We start from the raw sequence: 22,732 nt of genomic DNA, 5'->3' as shown, positions 1-22,732 counted from the left end.
CATGGGCCCCTAGCATGCTGAACAGAAATGCAGTGGGACTGTCGGTTTTCCTTTCTCAAAAGCGTGAAAAGAAAGAAAACGGAAAGACGGAACAGAAAAGCTGCTTTCGGCGCAGTCCTCGCGGGGGCAGCTCTATGAAATGTGGGTAAACAAGACACAAACACTCCATTCATCGCCTTCCCTCCGTTCTTTGGTCTCTTACCGGCACGTCGTCCCATTGTTGACTCTTTACAAGTTCGTAGGAGGGTTCTGTTAAATCAAACTTGGGAACAGGAAATCCGGGAATGGCGTTGTGCAGATGGAAGCCGAAAGTCACCAGCCAGCTGTTAACATCTGGAAGGAGACCATGCAGAGACAGAGGTGGTAAGAGTTTATGGGGTGCTTCCATGAATTTACATCCTTATCTTAAAGAAAAAAAGAAAACCAGAACCCAATTTCACAAATATTCATCTGAAAAGGAGACCAAGTTTGCCTTTCTCCTACCATCGTAAATCCGCTGTCTATTTTTAGACATGCAGACAGTAACCTCAACAGCAGAGCTGTGGCAAACGCTGCAGAAAATGGAGAGTAATAGATACTCACTTAGACGGGGTAGATAAACTGTCAGAAGCACAAAATTGCATCCTGTGCCGGTAATAGTGATAAAAGCGGCAAGAGGAAGGAAGCAGAGCAGCGTGAGAATTCAAGACGCAGATGCAGAAAACAAATGAAGTTCGTGCTTAGGAAAGGCCCGTCTTAAGTAGAAGTTGTGTGACTGGCCCTCAAGCGCCCTTGTGCAAAGACCCTGGGACGTCCTGTCTATTAATGAAAACCCCTAGATTGAGGAGAGTAAAATAAGTTGGTTCTTAATCAAAGATGAACGCCAAGAGCTGGCTAAGGGCTCTGATGTTCTGATTTCCCTTAGCTTTTACTTCAAAGCCTCGCTGTGCACAGGTGGAGACTAACGTTTTGGGGGAGAGAACATGGAAACCTTTAACAGTGGTATTTTCAAATATTGTCACGTGACGCCGAAAGCCATTAAGCAAAGAATAAGGCTTTTCTTCTCTTCTGGAGGTTATGATTTACGGAGCCACTCAGCGGGCTTGCCGCTTTATGAGTACAGTTGGGTGTAGATTATTTTATATATTAAGCACATTGCTGGAAAATTTGAAATTGCATTTCACCTAATATATTTTATGCCGTTTCGTCTCTCCTTTGATGTTTTTCAGAAAGTGCTGCCATGGCATTCCCTGTAGTCCGTGTTGCTAGGAGAAGATGAATTCGGGAGCTGTGGGCTCTCCACTCTTTCAGTCAGCCCCTGTCAGCACCTCAAATAACCAGTGCTAAACTGCTTGTCAGGATGATGGAGAGCTGCCTGCTTCCCGTTTCCTTCTCTAGGGCACAAACTCTCACCTCATTGCCAGGCCGCCAGGTCCTTTGTCCAGGTGCCACATGGCTGCAATATCAGCGCTGTTCTCTCCGTTAAATGGGGTGGCAGAGTGTGTGTTCTCGTGGGGTGGGGAGAGGTCTCCACAGGGCTCACAGGGGATGGAAGGTGCTACCTTCCTAGGCAAGTGTATGCACAGGGAGGCCTTAAGTTTGGGGGAAAATTCTGTCATCCGTGTACTGACTGATGGAGGGCAACTTCTTGTTTTCTGAACAATGCGTGCTCAGAGGAAACCTGGGGTCTCTAGTATTGAAAAGCATTGCCTATCAAGATAATGGGATCTGAATGTGCGCTGACTGAGAACACTCCAGGGTGTAGCCGAGACAGTTGCTGGTGAAGCTGAAGGAAAGGGCTTACAGGTGGGTTAGTGGAAGGACCACGGGAAAAGCTCCGTGTCACTTGGAAAGGTGGAGAGCGGATGTGAAGTGAACAGGGGTGTAGCATTTTTCACACCGGTCCTAAGAAACGGAAGAACGCCTTGGTGTGCCTCAAATACTCAGCTGGAACAGAGGTGGGCTGATGGGGCGGCCAACACAAGCCAAAGCACAGCAGAAAAAACTTCAAGCAAACAACTAGAGAAAACAGGAATAAACCTTCGAGAAGCATACATTGAAATATGGCAGAATAAACCAGGGATGGGAGGCTAGGAGCAGGAGAATCTAAAATTCTTAGAGAAGAGGATGGAAGACAATGGCAGTCCAGTATAGGGACCACAGAGGGACTTGTAAGCTCCTGCCTGTGTTCTAACACATGCCCCTGTGGTGGCAGAAGTGCAATTCGATTCTTTAAGTTTCCATTACCACAAGAGTCACACGGATCCCACCTTGGAAAGGCCCCCATTCTATAGCCTGGTCATCCCTCCACATTAGCGGTGACCTTAGTGTGGATGTTAGCGATGTCGTCATGGAAGAGGACCAAGTGACTGACGCGAGAAGCTGCTCCATTACTGTCCTTAGGCGATGGTGCTGAGGAGGGTGGGAGGCATCTCTCAGGGGTGAGGCAAGGCGTGTTTCATGTGGCGTACTCCCATTATAAATGTACATATGTATGGGAAACCAGCAGGAGATGTTTCTGAGGTAGTCACGATTTGATGCAGAATTCTGTGCACTCTGACGTCCTATGGCAGCGGACGTCAGAGTGCACAGAATTCTGCATCAATAGGCAGCCATTGCCGTCCCATGTCATTGTTGTCATGTGTGCCCTTGCTAAATACTTAGCTCCTGAAGCACTTCCACTGGGAAGTGGTGGGGCCTTGGAGAGGGAAGGATGTGGGAGGTCTTCAAGTCCTCGTGATATGCCCTTGAAGGGGATTATGGTATTCTGACCCCCTCCCGCCCTTTTCCTGGTGATAGTGCGATTGGTTTGCTCCTCCACGTGCTCGACCTACAGCCTGCTGGCTTGCTGCAGGTCTGAAGCGCTGGGGCTGATGGGACTCCCAAGAGGTGAGTCCTAATCACCTTCCCTCTTAGTAGGTGATGATCTTGGGAATTTTGTCGTGATGACAGAAAGCAAACCATTACAGCAACCGGGACTTGGCCGGGGGGAGGGGGTCTAGTGGTGGGGGGAGAGACTAGACTGTAAAGCCATACCACTGTAGTGATTGGTATTTCAATTTCGGAACTCTGAATTTAGCATGTTTTCTGCTCTCTGTATCTCTTCCCTTCCTTAGATGATTGAATTCTGTGTCATTTCAGAAACCATGGCCTTGAGCATAGTCAGGCAGAGTGGGAAGTAACTGTATTTCATTTTCCCTTTGTGGTTTCTCTATGGATCCTTAGAGAAATGAATATATCCAAAAGGTCAATTCTAGTTACTTTGTGTATTAATCTAATGGTAATAGTAATTTAGCACTTGGCAAGGAAAAAGAAAAAAAACCTTACCTGTGATGTAGTCTTTCACATCATGGATTTTGCTTGCAGGGTTGTTATTCCGAAACATATAGAGGTTAAAAGGAGCCGGGTCCTTTCCGATTCTTTTCCAGATTTCAATGTCTGGCGTTGTCCATCGTCCTGCCAAAATGTCATAATCTCTTTCTCCAAAGTGGATTAATTTGGTGAGCGGGTCATACAAGCCTCCATGGAATCCAATTACCAGCTGGAAGTCAATATTGGAGTCAAAGTAGATTTCGCCATAGGCAGTGTACTGAATCTGCTTCAGCATCAGCCCGTTGCTGCTGAACACAGCCAGCGGGGTCCCCGTGTTATCAGAGGCGATGTAGAACTCGTCACCACTGCTGATCTCCATGGCGAAAAGATGTCCTTGGAGATCGTAGTAGAGGGAGGTGATTTCTGAGCTGGAGTGGTTGTAGACGTGAGTAATTCTCGTTGGGTACGTCAGGTCAGCATAGAAAAACTGAAGGTGTTGTCCCAGACTGGTTTTGCTGGAAACACGCCGTCCCAGGCCATCATACCGATAGATCACTGTCCAGCCACTGCCTTTACTGTAAACTCGAGTCAGAAGCCCCTTGGAGCTGTACTCAAATATCTCCGTGCCTCTCTGACGCAAGAAACCGTCTTCATCCAGCCGGTACTGCACATCCCCCAGGCGGGTGATTCGGTCCCGCAGGTCGTAGCGCAGGGGCGTGAGGCGTGCGCTGCTGCTGGGATTCAGCAGGTGGAGGTTCCCATTCAGGTCATAGTTGTAACGCCACATGATCTTCTCGTTCAAGTAAACCGTCTGGAGCTGTCCGTCAACATCGTACTCGTAAGCGTACTTGGTAGTGTTGGCGAAGGGTCCTATTTTGATCTCTCTCTTGGTTACCCGGCCCATATTATCGTATTGAATTGTAATCCAGTACATGAGTGACCTGAATATCTCGTATTGAATCTCCTTGATGCGGCCATGAGCGTCAAAGTGCTTCGTATAAGTCATTACGGCCGTGGAAATGATCTGATTGATGTCATAGTATATCACTCCGAATTTTCCAAACTGCTCAACTTTGCCAGAAATGTCATCAAACTGGTAGAGATCGATGGGCAGTGGAGTTTCGTTGATGACGCCCTGCATGCTGGTCACTCGAAAGCTGTTGTCATAGCTATAGTCGAATCTTGCATTTACCATTCCGTCTTCACTAAAGCGGAAAATCTGTCTGTCAATCAGGGGGCCAATTTGCCTGTATCTAATGGTGCAAATAAAACCATCACTCTGAAGGTTTACTGTTTTCAGGACTCCTGCCGTCTCATCATAGGTAAAACTGACTCTGGTGCTATCGTACAAAATTTCCGATAGCCTGGTCTGCCTTCTATACTTGAATAAGACCCTCCGGCTTGTTCCCAGGAAAGCTGTTTGCAAGAGCAGCCCTTCCTCATTGTAGTCCGTGATGACAGAGGCATTGCTTTCTGGGGGGTTGTATATATTGCGGTAGTAGCCGATGGACCGGATGGTCTGCATGGTGTGGCGAGCCACACTGGGCATGGTGATGGCGGAGAGGCGGTCCCACATATCGTATTCAAAGATGTACTGCCGCTGGCTATGGAGCAGAAGAACCATGGACTGTGAAGAGAACACAGGCTGTTATCCACGGTTGGTGAATTGGGGTGGGGGCTGGAGGGGTGGGGGGGCACAAAAGCAGATTTAGTGACCACAAATACACAGGGACATTCCGCCTGAAAACAATGGTTTTCATTTTAATTGAGTTATCCTTGACCTTACATGGTGTTAATGATTCCTGCCTAATTTGCTTGGATGCTTAATTGTGAAGGGTTCTGCAATTAGTGGCTTAAGATTCATAATGTGCTACTTGCCATGATTGAGTCATTCTTTTCCCAGGCATTCCCAGCCAACCAGCAGATTGTCGATGGGTTTGGAGAAGTCATAATGCAGGCACGGACTAAGCTGGTTTAAAGACAATATTTCAATGGGAAAATAGCAGAGGGGAAACGCAATCCTATCAATAATTGGCAATTATTTAGTAAGGTGTCCTTCCCCCTCATTTGGCTGAAGAGCCATTCAAATCAGGTTTTAATTTCCTGTGTATCTGGGGGGAGGAACAAAGCCAAAATATTATTTATGAAGAAGAGACACAAAATTAGCCCTAAATGGATAATGTGTACATAAAGTATCAATGTCAACAAACAGGGCTAAATCAGCTGCACAGTGAACCAGAGTTGTAAATACCCTTCACAGAAATATGGATTTGGATGTGGTGTCTCAATCTTGGATCTGTACAGACAAGCCTAACGTTTTGATAATTCCTTCTGCAGCTATGAAATAATGAATTTCACTTCAGGAGCTACAATCACGGTTTCTGGGCTCTGTAAGTGTTGGTATTAAATTATGAAGAAACTAACCATACAAATAAAAATAATCTCTACTACCCACACCTAGGTCCCTACAGAAAGAGGGAAGCTACCAGAGAGAAGGTCAACCCTGAGCCTGCCTGAGTAAGGAAGGCCCAACTGTAATGCAGGCCTAGGGCAGGTCTTCCTGAGATGCAGCTTCCTATGACCCCCATTAGAAAAGGTCGAATGATAGCCAAACTGGGAGGACGGTGAGGTCAGAGCCTCACGGAAGGAAGTTAGATTATTGGGAACATGCCTTTGAAGGGACATTAGAACCCCACTTCTCCCTTTACTTCCTGGCCCCATGAGACGAGCAACTTTGACACATGCTCCCTGCTGTGTCACTTCACCACAGACCCTGTCACAGTAGAGCCAGGTGATGACGGACCGAGTCATCTGAGAGCGAAAATCATTCTCCCAAGCAGGTTATGTCTCTGGCATTTTGTCGCAGTAGCAGAAAGCTGGCTAACGCATGGCTTGTGTTCTTCTTGAACAACCCATCTCCGTGGGAGGTAGTTCTTCTGCAGGTCTTTAAAGTCCTATTTGATGTTACTGGTCTTGTTATGAATAGGTTTGGATTTGGTGTGCCTATCCTAGGTAGGAATCAGATACAGTCTCGGGGGGATTTTAGGAACTTAGGAGATAATAAGAAGCAAGGTCCCGCTGGGTTTTCTGATCCTCACACAGACATGAAGATGACTTGCAGAGTGGCCTTTGTCGCTCTGTGAAAGTAGTTCTAACCAACAATGTTCCCTTTGCTTTCCTTTAAACATTTTTAAGTCAAATTATGACACCCATTGTTTTGCGGGGGCAGGGTATTTCTACCGTTATTCCTGTCATTCACTGAGTCCAAATGTTCCTGTCTCTGCCCCTCCCGCTTGCAGAAGTCCTCTTGGGGCTGGTTGGACTAGACATTGAAATAGATGTCAGGTGCAGGATACGTTCCTAGGCAGGCATGTGTACAGGGAGCTTATCTCTAAACAACTGCCGAGTGGCTAGAGTGTGACGGCAGGAGGGAGTTTGTCACCTGACAGTCCATGGCCCCGAGTCCGGCCAGGAGGATCCTTGCTGGAAGCATTGAGAGGTGGCATGGTGCTATAAGGTGGTAGCAACCTACCTTGATTTCTGAATCTGGTTTGGGGGGGCTGTGAAGTAGATAGGCTCATGTACAAAGGGTTAGGTTTAGACCTAGGGGTTTGGTAGAGCGCCTCTAGTGGATAACGCCATTGCTGAGGAGAATGCATAAACTCAACAGTGACCTGTGTGGCTCATGACTGCTCTGGAGGACAGACCTTTCCTTGTTTAACTTTCAGCGTCCACAGGGTTGGAGGCAGTGAACGCCAAGAGCTGAGGCTGTAACTTAAGTGCTGTGTAATCGGGAATACAGCGCAGGAAGATATGAGGCATATAAGCACTCAAAACCAAATCATTTTCTGTGGCTAACGCTTGTCCCAAAGGCAGATGAAACACTTGTGGAAATGCTCTTTGGTGGATTCTGTTCTTTAAGAAGAGAGTTACAGGAAACACCCCCCCCCCCGCTTCTTCCCCATTCCGTTCCTCTTGACCCCAGCCCAAGCCTCAGGCTGCACCACCTATGGCTTAGCACCTTACACATGTGTAAACCTCCAAGTTCTGAATCCCCATCTGTGGCATTGTGCACAGCTCTGAGGAATGGGAAACAGCCCAAGTCATGATGCTTATCTCTCCCATGCAAATGAGAGAGAGACCATCACCCGGTATCTGACAGTACGGCTTTCTAGGAAAATAGCCTCTTTTGGTTAATAATGCATAAATAGGCCCTGCATGCTTTTTATGGTTCCGTTGAAGCTCTGCCAGGGACAACACACAAACTGACAGCTCTAACTGTACTAATGCGAGCTCTCTCTTAAATGAAAGAGCCCGAGCAGAAATTATTTACAAATGACGTGCAAGCCCTGGGTCTAATTTGTGAATGTTGTCAGTGCAGGAGCTTGGCAGGTGCGCGGTGTTAGCGTGTTTGTTTACAGCGTAAATCACTTAAAAGGGTCTCAGATAGTAGAACTTAACTAAGGCGAAACTACTTTGCTAATACAGAAATTCATCACCCTGCACCTCCGTGACTGCCACGGGGATGCTTAGAATAACAAATGGAACTCAGTCATGTGTTGCTGTGTTTGTGTTTTTCCTTCTCGTCCTGCTCGGTGTGATTGTTGGAGAATGCGAGTCATCCCGTCCTCATGGGAACACTAGAACACGGGCATACCTTTTCTAAGTATGTGTAACTCCACGTTTTACCATCAGCAAAGACCCGGGATACAATCCTCCCCTGTCCATCGTAATCCACTTTTTCACTCGTCGTTCCGCGCTGGATGCTGGCAATCTGACCCGTGGATGAGTAGGTGACATTGACGGCCATCAGCTTGCTACTAGGCAGCCAGAGCGTTGGGTGCCCAGAGGTATCATAAGCGATCCTCAGAAGAAATTTCCGGTGGTCATCGTAGATCTTTTCTGTCTTGGTGGTCCGATCGAAGTCAACAGAGAGGAGGTTTCGTCCATTGACCTGTTACCAAGTGGGATAGAGAACATCATTCCAGGGCTGGCCGCTTTTTACCCATCGGAGTTCTCTGTATTGTGTAAACACTGTTTATGGTGACTGATTCACTTTGCTAGTAAATTAATCTAGCAAATTCTGTGATACAAGGACAAGGTAATAGATGAACTGTTCTTTCACAAGGTTTTATTAAACAGAAAGACAGCCTGGCATTTGTTCAAAACCATTTCAATTAAATTTTATAAACTAGAAGCAACAGATGAGAGAGAGAGAGAGAGAGAGAGAGAGAGAGAAAGAGATAGCAGAGAAACACGGAGAGAGAGAGAGAGAGACAGATAGGGAGAGACAGAGCATGCAAAATTTGCTTCCTTTAAAGATTTTCCAATGATAAACAACACCCTATGGAAACCACTCTAAGCTCCTCCCCTAAAAGGACAAAGAAAAAATAATTGCTTAGTGAATTAATCATGGCTACATTAAATAAAACAGTGGTAAATGCGACTCTAACCCTTTGAAGTGCAGTTAAGTAGAAGTTGGAGCCCACATTACTGTAAATTATTAATGAGTTGAACTAGCAGGAGGTTACAAATACGATCATTGCTTTGGGCCTAGTCTTAAAAAGTCACAATTTTTTAGAGTGTTGTTTTCTTTTTCTAACATCTGGGGAACCAGTCCAGACTTTCGAGTTTTTCCCTACCACATATCCGCGGGCTGGACATGGACTTAATTTATAAACCTAGCAATCGGTCTCTGTGTGGCTGCATGCCACGTCGGGGATCTCTGATGAGATCTGGCTGTGACTGTCTATAATGCAGGGAAGGCACACTCGAGCCAGCTCTCGCTTCTGTACTGCAAGTGTGCAGCTAAGTAGGCGATAGTGTTTGCGGACTGAACTCCGAAGGGCAGAGCCCACGCCTTTACTGGGGTCTTGGTCTTTATTGTGTGCTCGGTAGTCTGTACACACCAAAGCTCTCACTAGATGTTTAGATTGTTAAAAATTAAACGGAGCAACCTTGACAGTGTGTGGCCACATTTTAACTAGAACTTTCAGAATTAACAAATGAATAGTATTAGCTCAAGGTGATTGCTTTGGTGGCTTGGATGCGGTTTGTTTTGCCAAAACCTAGGACGAAGTTTGGTTGCCAGTGTACGGGAAGGTGATGTGGAGCCTTTAAGAGGGACTCAGGTTTCTCCAAAGAGAACGAAAGCGTTCTCATGGGAATTGATTTGTTCTCTCAGATGAGGTTCTTAGAGGCATGCTCTTTGTCCCCTCGTAATTGTGACCATTTGTTCTGCTACTCCCTGCCTTGAGGCTTTTATCAGAACCCAAGGAGGTGCTGGTGTTCTGCTTCTGGACTTCTAGGATGACTGGTTTAAACAAACCCCTTTCCACCATAACCTACACAGCGTCAGACATTCCGTTATAGCAACCGGAAGCAAAATAAGATGCACGCAACATTTCTATATAAATACAACATAACTAACACACACTTACACACATGATGTTCATACCTTTAACACCTGTGTTTACATGGTATCTTAGCTTTTTATTACTGTGACTTAAATACCGAAAGAATACCTCGATGAAGGTAGGACTAATTTTGGTTCACAGTTTAAGTTTGTTCGGTCAATCAAGAATCAGGGGGAACATAGTGGAGGGAGTCAGGAAACAGAGAAAGGAAGAGGGATAGCGTTAGGCTGGCTTTCTCTCCTCCCCTCTCTTTATTCAGTCTATGGGGACAAAGGGTAGGTTTTCCCTCTTTAGTGAATTGTCTCTGGAAACACCCAGGGATGTGCTTCAGCTAGTTAGGAGGTTCTGACTGCAGTTAGGATGACTGTGAGGATTTGTCACCAGAAGCTCACCTCCTGTCACCCTGACACCCAAACACACATGTATGCACAGGTAGGTATGTATATGATATGCATGTACGTTTGTGTAAAACCTGTGATAAAATTAGTTTTTGCATCCTATCACTGATATTAATTGCATTCTATGCAGAAATACTCCTTAAGTCTAAACCTTTCTAATTGGCCATTCAAGGGGAGAGGTGTGAAGTCCACGGAGAGGTGCGGCATTAAGTCTTAAATGAGTTTGGTGGTGGGGAGGGGGATACTTCAAAGAGATGATCTGCAAATACCGAGAAAGGGTTGAGCTCAGCATGGAGATGAGAGATGGAGTGACCCAGCCTTTTCAGACAGAGCTCATATGGAGAAAGAAAACTACTACATTATATCACGGCAGAAGTTTGTCTGTTTCAAAGTCTATATGATGTGTGTGTGTGTGTGTGTGTGTGTGTGTGAGCATGTGCGCACACACAAAGTTCTAAAGCCTGACCTCCAAGAGTTACAAGGCCTAGGAGCAGCCTGCCATTGGGCTTTGAACTGCCCTGTATCTGTTTCGTGTAAACACAGACGTTGGGCTGGATGCCCAAGGCTTTGCCCTTTGGTGATTTTACTGGGTCATGAGCCAGTCAGCTCGAGGCTTCCTGGCCCCTTCCCTTTCCTGATGAAGAGATGCGTCTGCACCAGGTGTTCCCTGCCTAGGTGAATTCTGCGGTGGTTTGGGGGATGCTTTGGAAGGAAGTTACAGCCACTATACAAACATCTTTTCCCAGGTCTGTAGAAAGATTTGATATTACATCAGCTCGATAAATGGCAGGGTCAAGCACACTTTAGTGCTATGGCCCCGTATGTGTGAGTTATAGGCACCACAAAATATACTCCGTGGGTTATTATTATTATTATTATTATTTTTAAAAAGACAAAGTTGGGAGAGGATGGAGGGTGGATTCAGGAGAAGAAGCTCGGGCGGGCAGCGGGGGGGGCTTCGGGATGAATTTGATCAAAATATATTCTACACATGTGTGACGGTCTCAGTCAATAAAAACATAGCATTAAATAGGAGAAAAACAGAAAAGGTTTTTGTACAATTTAAATGATTCAGGGCTTTTGGGTTTCTCAGATTTTGTTTTAGTAGTATGCCCCACCCCCATACCCCCAAGTTCAGGTTTGCCCTGTTTCTAAAAAACCCTTAGGTTGTGCCATCCTATGAATAACCACGAAAGCCTGTGTAGCTTCCACAATACTGCCCGCATTATTGCCCCATCTGTTTGGGTTTGAGTTTGCATCCATTACATCAATTCTTTACTGCCGTCCCTAACCCTGCTTTATGTCCAGTGTTCCTCTGGCTCCAGCACCCGCGTTCTGGGCCGCGTATCTGGTGTGATCAGTGAATAACAAGGACACGTCTGGAAGTCGTCTTTGTTCACCTGCAATCTGCTACTGGCTTCTGACGGGCTTTCCTGGTCTGTGTCTGACTGGCTTCTTTGGTTTGTGAGGATGGTTACATGACACCAATTCTCCCTCCCCCAGATAAAAATCAAGCATGTCATCAGTGTCAACACGTGTGGGTCTCTATGCCAAATATGCCACCGTCTGAGATCATCTGGAAGCACTAGGAGACCCAACGGGGGATGGATGCTTTAATTTTTCTTTTTATCTAGACAATTACTGTATGTAATATCTTTTTTGTATCCTCAAGCTGAAATAATGAGTTTCAAGGAGGGGGATATTTTTATGTACATTTCAACACAAATCAGGGTTGTGTGTGTGTGTGTATGTGTGAGTGTGTATCTGTGTGTTATAGCTGCATCAAACTCCAAGGTTTGAGCAATTCTCCTGCTTCGGCTTCACAGGTTGCTGGGGTTGCAGGTATGTGCCACTTTGCCTGGCAAGATGTTAAATATTCTTAGTGTTTCCAGATATTAGTAAGTGCTATTTAAAATACACAAAGTTCACAAGACACGAACAGACCTCCTGTTCTCTCTGTCCCCTTCAAGCATGCCTTCTTTGGGCGTTGTAAATAAATTGCAGTGGCCGAGAGTTATGTCCACTCTAAACAGAGCATCTTTTCTTTTAAGATTTATTTATTTTATGCCTGAGTGCTCTATCTGCATGCATGCCTTTAAGCCAGAACAGAGCATCAGACCCCACTAGAGATGGTTTTGAGCCACCATGTGGTTGCTTGGAATTGAACTCAGGACCTCTGGAAGTGCAGCCAGTGCTGTTAACTACTGAGCCATCTCTCCAGCCCCCTAAATCTTTTTCTGATATTGCGCTTATGAAGAACATTGTTTTAGTAGGGATTTTATATTTTAAGTTATAAAAGCATCAGTTTAAGGTATTGGTGAGATGGCTCAGTCAGTATAGGGCTTGCTACATAAGCATGGAGCCCTAGGTTTGGATTCCTAGCACCCATACTAAAAACAACAACAACAACAACAACAACAACAAAATCTGGGGCCGTGGCATGTGCCTGTAAATCCTGCATTGGCGGGTCAGAGACAGGAGGGTCACTGGGCCTGCTGGCCAGCCAGTCTAATATACAATTAGCTGTTGGTCATCGCAACACGACGTGTCTCAACAAAGCAAGGTGGATGGATGGCTCCCGAGGAACCTAAAGTTCACTTCTGGCCTCCACACGAACGTGCACATACATGCACCTGCACACACACAAAGACAAGAACGAGGCTAACATGAATACCTAATCTCAAGATCCAACCTTTATCTTCACCATTGGTACAATCACCATTCCACCTCTCTCAGCCTGGAAGTGAATCCCAGTATTGGGTACAGCGAAGGGGCCACTGCGTCTGCCTTTGCGGCGGACATTATTTCCCTTAAGCAAGGATGGAAAAATCTCCATTTTCATAGCGACGTCGAGCATGACTGCAGCTAATCACAGCTTCCTTTGACAGTGAGAGGGGAATGGTTACAATCTTCCTTCTGAGTGCTTGAGAATTAAACTCACAATGACCTTAAACAGTCTGCCAGCGCAATCGGGCTCTGCGCACTCTTCTGAAGTGTTCCGGAGGAGGAGGAGAGGGCTGGCTTGATACCCAGCATGCTCGGCGACAACATGAAGCCTTCTCCATGGCCCTGTTGGAGCATCAACTGCCACAGATGGCTCTGTGTCTCCGTAGCCGCTCATCATGAGAGTGAACTAAATGTGCGATCCCATTCCAGGACAGAACATTGCATGAAAATACCACAGAAATGTGGTGGGCCGAGTGTGAGAGATCTAAATATGCTGTCGTATTTATGTATGCCTTCAAACATGCTTCGGACTTCAAAATCCCGAGTGTTTCTCTTTACAACTGACTCACTAAAATTATCTTTTGAACATAAATTCTGGGCAGGTGTAAAAAAATGAATTTTGTTCCTGAAGTCCAGCATGGATAAAACTCAGGACTATTTATCAACTTTGTTTTTTGGACAGTCTTTGACTCTATCCTTAGCTTCCTAAATGTTGGGATTATTGGTCTGTGTCACTTAAGGCTAACTACCTTTTGGTCTTCATCTTCCGCTTGGCTTGAGAGAGGGTCTTTGGACTCAAGGTTAGCCAGCCCATGTACACACATGGGTATTCTCCTATCTTGGCTTTGTGTCTTGCTGGAGAAGTGCTGACATCACAGATACACACTAATTCCCCTGGCTTCACATAAACTCTGCGAATCTGACCTCAGGTCCTCACTCTTGCCTACAAGCTTTACCTGCTGAGCCAACCCTGGGCCTGAGCTCCACTTCTCTTTATCTGACAAACACAAGCACCCACTATGTATGCATCTACTTGTGAGTGTGCTGCTGTACATGTCTGTACATGCATGTGCGCACGTGGGTGTTGCTCCTCAGAAGAAACTGTCCACCTCTTTTTTTTTTTTTTTTTTTTTTTTTTGGAATCTCTCATTGGCCTGGAGCTTGCCAATTAGGCTATGCTGGATGGCTCGAAAATCTGAGGGATGCACCCGTCTCTGCTTTCCTGGTGCTGGAATTACAAGTGTGCCACTCTGCCTGGCTTTTAGGAACTGATCTCAGGTCCTCACGCTCGCAAGGCAAGTGTTTTACTGACTGAGCCAACTCAGCCCTCATCTATGTGTATTTTTAAGTTTAGCTACTAGCCAGCAGGCCACCGAATGATCTTTATTCTGCCATGCTTTCCTGCACGCTGCCAGGTTCCATGCGTCTATTTCCCATTGTCACCGTTTTTCCTGTCCCCAACACTGTCTCATAGAAAATGCATTTGCTGGATCCCAATAGAATTTTCCCTTTTCTACTCCTGCCTTCTCTTTAACTTTTAAGTCTATTTTATGCCACACACTTCCTATAATAACTGGCTATCCATCTATCAGTTGTCCATCTGTAAGAACTATTAAGTGCAGTGTTAGGCTGGTTGTAGCAAGGGGACATGAGCGAGGCCAGACGCCATTCACACGGCCGCTTTCCTTGGATGATCTACATGCAGCAAAACACAGCTGATCCGTATTGCGAGCCCGTCTTCCCGCATTCCTTCATTCACTGAATAAATATTTGAGTGGCCATCATGTGTCAGGCACACAGATAAAATTTAAGTCAAAAACTTGAGAATGAAAAGAACCTTCTGCTAGGAGATAGTGAAAAGGACAGAGGAGACCCAGGGTCTCAGGAGGAGGATGCAAACGGCCCTCCAGACTGATTCAGGTCACATGTGGCTATGGGCTTCCTGCCCCCACTTCTTTTTCCCATCTTGGTGGGTCCCAGGTTTAGTCCTCAAATAACCTTTTCCATCATTGCTTTCTCTTTCTAATTTTCCTCTTGGAATCCACAGAGGAGGAATGAAATCAGCAGTCAGAGCTGGCAATCCAGTCCTATCTCGAGGGTAAGAAACCCACCCTTGTGATCTCGGCATTGTCTCTGGGAAAGCAATCACGTATAGCTGGAGATCCCCTTTCAGTTTGACGGAACAGGCCCCCCGAAAGTACATTGCCGAAATGGCTTGCTGAGGCGTTGCGGCCCTGTTATTTTGACAGACGTCAGTGCTTACACCTGCGTGTGTGACTCCCTTTCTCCACCTGCAGAGTTGGTGTCTCCATTTAGAGTGGGGTGAAGGACCACGGACTTCAGATTGATCTTTCTCTGACACACATGCACAGACACACACCCAGACATACCCAGACACCCGCCGACACCCCCCCAAACATGCACGCGCGCGCACACACACCCACCCTGTAGCCTGGGCTGGCTCTGATATTATCCAGATAATACTGTTTAACCTATTCTCTAATATAGATGTAATGATGTGTAGGCAAATGAAGAGGAGGAACACAAATGGCTTATAAGAGATATAGTTATAAAAAAACCGGCGCCACTGGGGAGATTCCCAGGAGTGGGTCATGTGTTACATCTAATTTCGGCTTCAGGGAAATCCACACTGATTTCCACAGTGGCCGGTTCAGATTGTGACCCCATTGTCATCAGTTTATAACAAATCTCCTTAGTCCGCATGCTGCCTATTTGTTGTTTCCTTGGCAAGTGCCATTCTCACTGCGTGAGCTGGATGACAATTCTGTATTTCTCTGCTGGGTAGGGTGGAGACTGAATGAGAGCAGCCCCCCTAGGCTCAAGCATTTGAATGCTCGGTCTACAGTAAGTGGAACTGTTTGGGAAGGATGAAGGGGCATGGCTTTGTCACTGTGAATGAGCTATTGGTCTCAGAAGCCCACTCCATTCCCAGTTAGCTCCCTCTTTCTCCTTCGTACTTGTGGAACAGGATGTGAGCTCTCACCTACTGCCCTGGCACCCTGTTTGCCTTCCACCATGCTCCCTGCCATGATGGTCATGGGCTCGAACCCTCTGGAACCCTGAACTCCAAATCAAATGCTTTCTTTTGTAAGTTATCTTGGTCATGGTAACCAGAAACTAAGACAGCTAGTGACACTGAACATTCTTTCGTGTTTTTATTGGTGTGAGTATGTTAAGTTTGCAGAACTGTCCGCCTGTTTCACTAGCCCACTTACTGCGGCACTGTGCACAATAGGTAAGTCATGAAACGACCTTCATGTGTAACACTAAAGAGATGGATGAAAACAATGGACAACACACACAAGGAGATTCTGGTTTCCAGCCATGAAGAAGGAAATTATGTTATCTATGGGACAAAGGATACATGCAGAGATAATTATATTATGTGAGTCTAGTCAGTTTCAAAAAGAAATATGTCGTATATTTTCTTTCACTTAGGGTCCCTGGATTTTATCTAGATTCATGTATGTATCGATTCCACCAGACTAGAAGTGTAGCTGTCTAGAGGGACCAAGGGGATTAACAGGGTAGGAGGGAGTGAGGAATGGAAAGAGAGCGGGGCAGGACAGGGATATTATATATCAAAGCACATTATATACTTGCATTAAAACAACCTATATTGTCCAGTGTAATAAATAACTTAAAAACAGGAGAGCCTGAGGCTAGAACTTGTGCTTTTTTTTTTTTTTTTGAATTCTGGTGTTATATTTTCTTTGGTGTTCAGGGCTGGGAAAGACCAAATTGAAGGGAAGTTTGTGTGTCTTTTGATGAAGGCCTCTGTGGGAGGCTTCATGTGATTGCGACTCTTGTGTATGTGTGTGTACCTATGATGTATGTGTGTGCACCTATGACGTGTGTGCCTGTGACTCATGTGCATGTGTGTGTACCTATGATTAGTGTGTGTGCACATGTGTGTGCACCTATGATGTGTGTGTTCCTGTGACTCACGTATGTGTGTATGTGTGTACCTATGACTAGTGTGTGTGCCTGTGACTCACCTGTATTTGTACCTATGACTTATGTATTGTGTGTGTGTGTACCTATGACATGTGCGTGTGCCTGCCTGCGACTCACATGTGCATATCAGATGTACTCCAGGAACCAATGAGTAAGAAAGGCAAAGCCCGCCAGCTCATTTGCAGTGGCTGAGTGAAGAAAGGCCTGGGCAGAGACAGGAAGTGGCAGCCACTCCTTCCTAGCTTTAGGGGAGAGACAGGCTGAAACTGGAGTGCACTTGGAGACAGACCACAGTCCCAGGAGAATCGGCAAAAAGAAATGTGGAGTGTTTTCTTGTCCGTTGCTTTAGTGTGACACCACCCCTCTCGTCCTCTCCAGTGACCAACCACTGTGTCCTCCTCTCATTGTCCTTGTCCCCCTGCAGCTTCACTTCATGCCAGCCTGCCAAAACCAATCTGGGGCTGACTGGAGCCAGGCCTAGGGATAAGGTAGCTGTATTTAGTCCTGGCTAGAGAGACCACGAATTATAACCCCAAACACCAGCCTTGTGATTGACTGCAATCAGAATAGAACCCACTAGCTGGATATAGTCTGTGTTTGATCCATTGATTCTTTTTAAAATTTCATTTCTATTTCTTGGAAATAGTCAGAAGCAATATTTAATTGCTGTTTCTCACCCTGAAGAATTGCCAAGGTAAATAATGCTGGCCCTTTAGGATAATAATTTAGCCATTTGGAGTGTAGAAGAAAAAGGAGGGGGAATTACCAGCAAGCTTCATGTTTTGTTCTCGCTTCTTGATTTGAAGTTATTTATTTATTTTTTAATGGCAAGGGAAGTAATGTTGGAGAATTGTCTACATCTACCTGATAAATTAAAACTCTGTTTGCTAATATAAAGAATGAATCAGCTTCAGTTTGCTGTGGCTGAAGGTGATTTCTTGCAAGCCGTTCTTTAGAGTTTAATCTACATTGTCTTTACCCAATAGCTACCATAAATCAAGCTTGCCTTCCAGATGCATTTGGCCTGTAATGTAAGAGTAATAAAAAAACACACACACACCGACGAGTAAATGCAGAGCCCATTTTGCAAAGCTCAATTACACCAGCATCATGAGAAACACCACATTTCTCATAAAAAATAAACCCAAACAATAAAAGGTGGGGCTTCTGTCAAGCACCAAGAGACAGCACAGAGAGAGGTTCTGAGGTTGGAAATCTTACTACACAGCCAAACTGCAGTTCAAACTTAGGAGGACTGCAAAGAAAGACGTCAACTTTCAATGCCTGGCCTGTGTCCTTCAACATTCATAATGGTGACTTTGAAAGCTGTGAATATTTAATGAGCTCTAACTTATCCCCATGGATGCAGGAAGAAGCCGTCACTGCACACAGAGTGGGAGAGAAAGGCTACGGGCCTAAGAGTCTCAGAGCGACCTCAGCAAGACGAGGCTCAGCTGATATCCAGAGACTGAGCACCTGGAAGTGTGTTACATGCAAGCTCTAAATTTCCCAGGGAAGAATTTCCTTTTAATGGTTTGAAGGTTTTGACGACTGGCATGAGTCATGGCCTACACTCCGTGTAGACAGGCGAGGGTGGCTGGTGGCGAGCCCTGCCCATGCAGGTAGAACATCCACACAGAGCAGCGCTGGACGCAGCACTGAGCTGCGCATGTGCCTCTCGCTCTCCAAGCATTACTCACCCTGAGTTTCCGGCCAAACACGTTGACTTTGCCCTGGGCTTGTTCTTTTCGGAATCTCCACTCTACCAGATTCTGCCCGTTCTCCCCGGGAAGGGTCATGTTTCTTTTGGCTACCGTGGGATTCGCGGTGCCAGCCAGAACGTGGGGCTCTGTCTGGTAGTGTGAATCTAGACCGCTGGCGTAGATGATTCTAAGGGAGCCATCGTAACCAATCTGATAACTGTTTCTTAACTGGTCTAAAAAGAGAGAGAGAGAGAGAGAAACAGAAAATGTGAACTATCTGACAGGAGTGCATTCAGAACAGAGAAATATTTCTAAAACACCGAGACCCACTTTTAAAAACAAAAAGTGTACTTAATGATGCTGCTATGGTCTGGAGAGCTAGCGTCCCCTCAGAAATGACTTAGATGTTGGGAACCTGGTCTTCAGTTTGTGAGGTTAGTTTTGGAATCTCTGACAATTTTAGGTAATACCTATATGAAGGAAGTCCATCACTAGGCTGGATACCTGATACCAATCAACCTACCTCCCTTCTTCTCCCCCTCCATCTTTCCCTGTCTCTCTCTCTCCTTCCCCACCTCCTTCCTGTATGCCACGAGGTGAAGAAACTCTTCAACTCTGTGTTTTCATCATCAGGATGTGTTGGCCAATTGCATGGGCAAGCAGCCATGGTCTGAAACCTCTGGACGAGTACGCTAAATAAATCCTTCCTTCCATTGCTTCTGTCATGGTGGTAAAAAAAGTAATGACTACAGATGTCCTTCCAGAGGGTAACAGGGCAGCTGGGGCTGCTGGCATTTCATGCTATCAGGGTTTTGGTTGAAATATCAAAGGCGAACTTCAGGAGAACTGAAAAGAGCCAAAACTTTAGTAGAGGGAATGAAGGTTCACCTTTTTTTTTTTTTTGGATGTGCAGTGGACTAAGCATGTAGTCTTTAAATACGCTGGGTGTCTTAGAGGAGTTCCCTCCCCTATCTGTATCTTGTTATCTTTTGTCAAGGATACTTTGGAAAGATCAGTATCCATAGTTTGCATACTCAAAATATAAAGGGATATTCTCCCCCAAACCAACTTTTAAGAAAAGGGGTATATATATATATATATATATATATATCCTCTTATATTATAGACTAGTGCCTCTGTCTCAGTGTAAGACTTTGGAATAGTATAGGATCATTCGTAGAAGAAATACGAGCAAGAAATATTACTGTTAGATGACTGCAGAGGTTGCCCGATGGATAAGTTTTTAAAAAGAAAAAAAAATGAAACAAACAAAAACAAGTCAATCCAAACCAAACCCAAGCAGACTAAGAGAGGTTTAATGCAGGTTTTAGTAAGTATTCTGAGCTGAGAAAAAGTTCAGATATATAAATGGGTTCTTGGGATGTGGGGTAAAATCACCACGGTGTATGGCTTCAAATATCACACTGTCGTGGATCCCAGTGAGATGCTGTAAGTTACTGCAGTGAGATACCAGAGGAGAAGGCACGCTCTCAAAAACTGTTGATTGACACAAAGTCAATAGGGGGACATGCATCTAAAGCTGGAATTAAGTTGTTATATTAAGTAACAATGGAAAAAGACATTTTACAAGGCTAGCATTGTTCTATACACTTTATGGCACGTGCATGCGCACATATAATACTGCCTGCAGGGCCTTATTTCACCAGCGTCTCTAAACATTCCTGCCTTTCCTTCCCCTCATCTGGTTTATCTTAGAACACGGAGGGCCGCATTGTACTTGGGTCCTACCGATACCTAGCCCGTTAATCATTTCAAACCCTGCCTTTACCTTGAACCATGGTGTAGAAAGAATCGATGGAGGACAAATTGGAAGTGATGCTGACGTCCTCGTCTCGGCTGGATGACTCGAGGTCCACGGTGATAGCCTTGTCCATATCCCCGTGTAAGTTTGTAACCACTCCGGTTGGAAACGTGACATTCGTTAGCCGGCCTTCGCTGTCATAGCTGAATGAGAGAGGCATCGTGTGGTGTTAACAAGGGAATGGCGGGCACTTTTTACCTGTACATTTAAGGCCCGCCAGTATTAGCAGCACCAATTTGGAGGGGTATTTGTCTTTGTGCTTGAGCTACGCCGAGTGAGGACTTCAAACACGCTTTGAAGTAATCAGAGGCCTGTTTAACACGGAAAAAATCTCACTGGTGAGAGCAAGGGTAAACAGATCAGTTCTCCATCTCAGCATTTCAGTCTTTGAAGTGTGACCAGAACCCACCTGCACATCTAATTTGCTGTTTCAGAGGGAACATGGTTGCTGATATTAAATTCCTTAGTATTCCTTCACATTTTCCGCCAAGTAGACGTAATTCCGTGCTCAGTGCTTTTAAGGTTATTTTAAATAAGCCCTCCATGAGCGTGCAACATGTACACACATATATGTACCCCTGTCAAACACATCTAAAGGACTATTTTAGAACCTTGAGGCATTTTCAACACATTAACTAGAAGAAAAACAGCCTTTCAAAAACTCTTTCTGGAGAGTGTTGGGGCTGGTACCCAAACCAAGTGAAAGCTGCCCCAAAGCTCTGTGTCAGTCCATCCCTCCATCCCTAGCCCTAAGGATGCCAGACATTTCTCAGTGGTTGACATGGTCTAGGACTTTAGTGACCACAATATCCTTCCTTAAAAATGACTTTTTTTTTTAAATTTTTTATTTTTTTACAAGACAGGGTTTCTGTGTAACAGCTCTGACTGTCTTGGAACTCACTATGTAGATCAGGCTGGACCCGAATTCACGGAACTGTTTGTTTTTTCTTTTTTTTTTTAAGAAAAAGATTTATTTTTATCATGTGTACATATCAGGGTATGTGCACATGCATGCAATGCCCACGGGACACAGGTGAAGGTGTAAGATGCCCCTGGAAGGAGTTCCAGGTGCCTGTGAGCCTCCTGATGTGGGTGTCGGCAACTGAAGCTGGGTTCTTTAGAGGAAGGGCAAGTGCTCTAACTTCTGAGGCACCTCTTCAGCCCCCATCCTCTCTGGTCTATACTGCTATTCTAGGACGCAAGTGGCTTATTATATTTAGCGAAATGAGATACAGTATTTCCGGACTTCTAACAGTTCTTTGATATTATTACATGCTTATTATTTTTTTTTAGCATACAAATATGGGAAATTGGGCTGGAGAGATGACTCAGCCATTAAGAGCACTGGCTGCTCTTCTAGAGGTCCTGAGTTCAATTCCCAGCAACCACATGGTGATTCACAACTCTCTATAGTGAGATCTGGTACCCTCTTCTGGTATGCAGGCAGAACACTGTATATATAATAAATAAATCTTTAAAAAAATACGGGAAACTTATTTAAATGTTAGGGTCCATTTACCATGCCGTGATAATAAAAACGTACCACAGGAACAACCCTTGACTAAGAATTCAATTATTCTGAATTTTCCACTTGTGACATCACCAGAGAAAAGTATAAAAAGATGAGCACATTATCTGAACAGGGGAAACCAAATTCAGAATTCTGAATGAGAATTTGGAAGTGTCCTTGTAGCAAGCTCAGAAGCAGTGATGGTGGAGAACGGATATTTTTAGCTGAGGGTGAAAACTGCCAGGGGTGGGCAAACACACAGCCACTACAAGAATCGCAGGGCAGTGTGGGACGCAGGGCAGAAAAGCACACAAATGTTATTTGCAGTTAGAAGGTCCTAGGCAGTGAAGACGGCGAAGACAGAGGTCTGCCCGTGCTGACCCATTAACATGAGAGGGCCCAGGGTCAGTGAGATCTCGGGTTTGACTGACATGGTCTGACAGCCTGCCACGCAGCTGCTGCGATGGGAATGGGCACTCAGGGGGGAAGTGAGGAGAGAAGAAGGATGAGAGAGACGAATGCACCATTAAGTGTCATCATTGCTTGGACTCAGAAAAGGCAGCGCCAAAGAAACAGAGCAGACATCCTTCCCTCCTTAGCCATCCCAGAGCCCCGAGCAGATTAAGCCACAAATGAAAGAAATCCAAAATAGTTTACGGCTGTCACGGCTTTCCTGAAGACATTATTGACCTCGAAACAAGCAGGCATTGGCTCGTTCACACGGCAAAGCTGAGACGGAGAATTATGGACGAAAAATCAGTCTCAAGTCGAGGCTTCTATTTGGTATAACCGAACATTGTGCTGCTCACAGCTCCTTTGGAAATTAACAGCCTTTTGAATGCGCTTCCATAGGGACCATTCTGGACCGCAGTGGCCCTCCCCCATCT

General features: G+C 45.4%; 1 protein-coding gene across 9 annotated transcripts in view; it reads right to left on the bottom strand.

Moving 5' to 3' along the window:
* Positions 1–22,732, bottom strand: part of Tenm3 (teneurin transmembrane protein 3) — a 707,864-nt gene that overhangs the window by 5,736 nt on the left and 679,396 nt on the right. For all 9 annotated transcript variants that reach the window (XM_057752171.1, XM_057752173.1, XM_057752172.1 and 6 more), the window contains 5 exons: positions 20,303–20,478; positions 18,511–18,746; positions 7,949–8,245; positions 3,307–4,918; positions 203–333 (listed from right to left, as the gene is read on the bottom strand). In XM_057752171.1, the coding sequence (XP_057608154.1) occupies positions 203–333; positions 3,307–4,918; positions 7,949–8,245; positions 18,511–18,746; positions 20,303–20,478 (2,452 nt within the window). The remainder of the gene's footprint in view (positions 1–202; positions 334–3,306; positions 4,919–7,948; positions 8,246–18,510; positions 18,747–20,302; positions 20,479–22,732) is intronic.

This window comes from Chionomys nivalis, chromosome 20 (assembly GCF_950005125.1).
Source record: "Chionomys nivalis chromosome 20, mChiNiv1.1, whole genome shotgun sequence".
In the NCBI taxonomy this organism is placed as follows: Eukaryota; Metazoa; Chordata; class Mammalia; order Rodentia; family Cricetidae; genus Chionomys; species Chionomys nivalis.
Note: the sequence above shows the minus strand (reverse complement) of the source record. Positions and strands in the feature narration are given on the sequence as shown.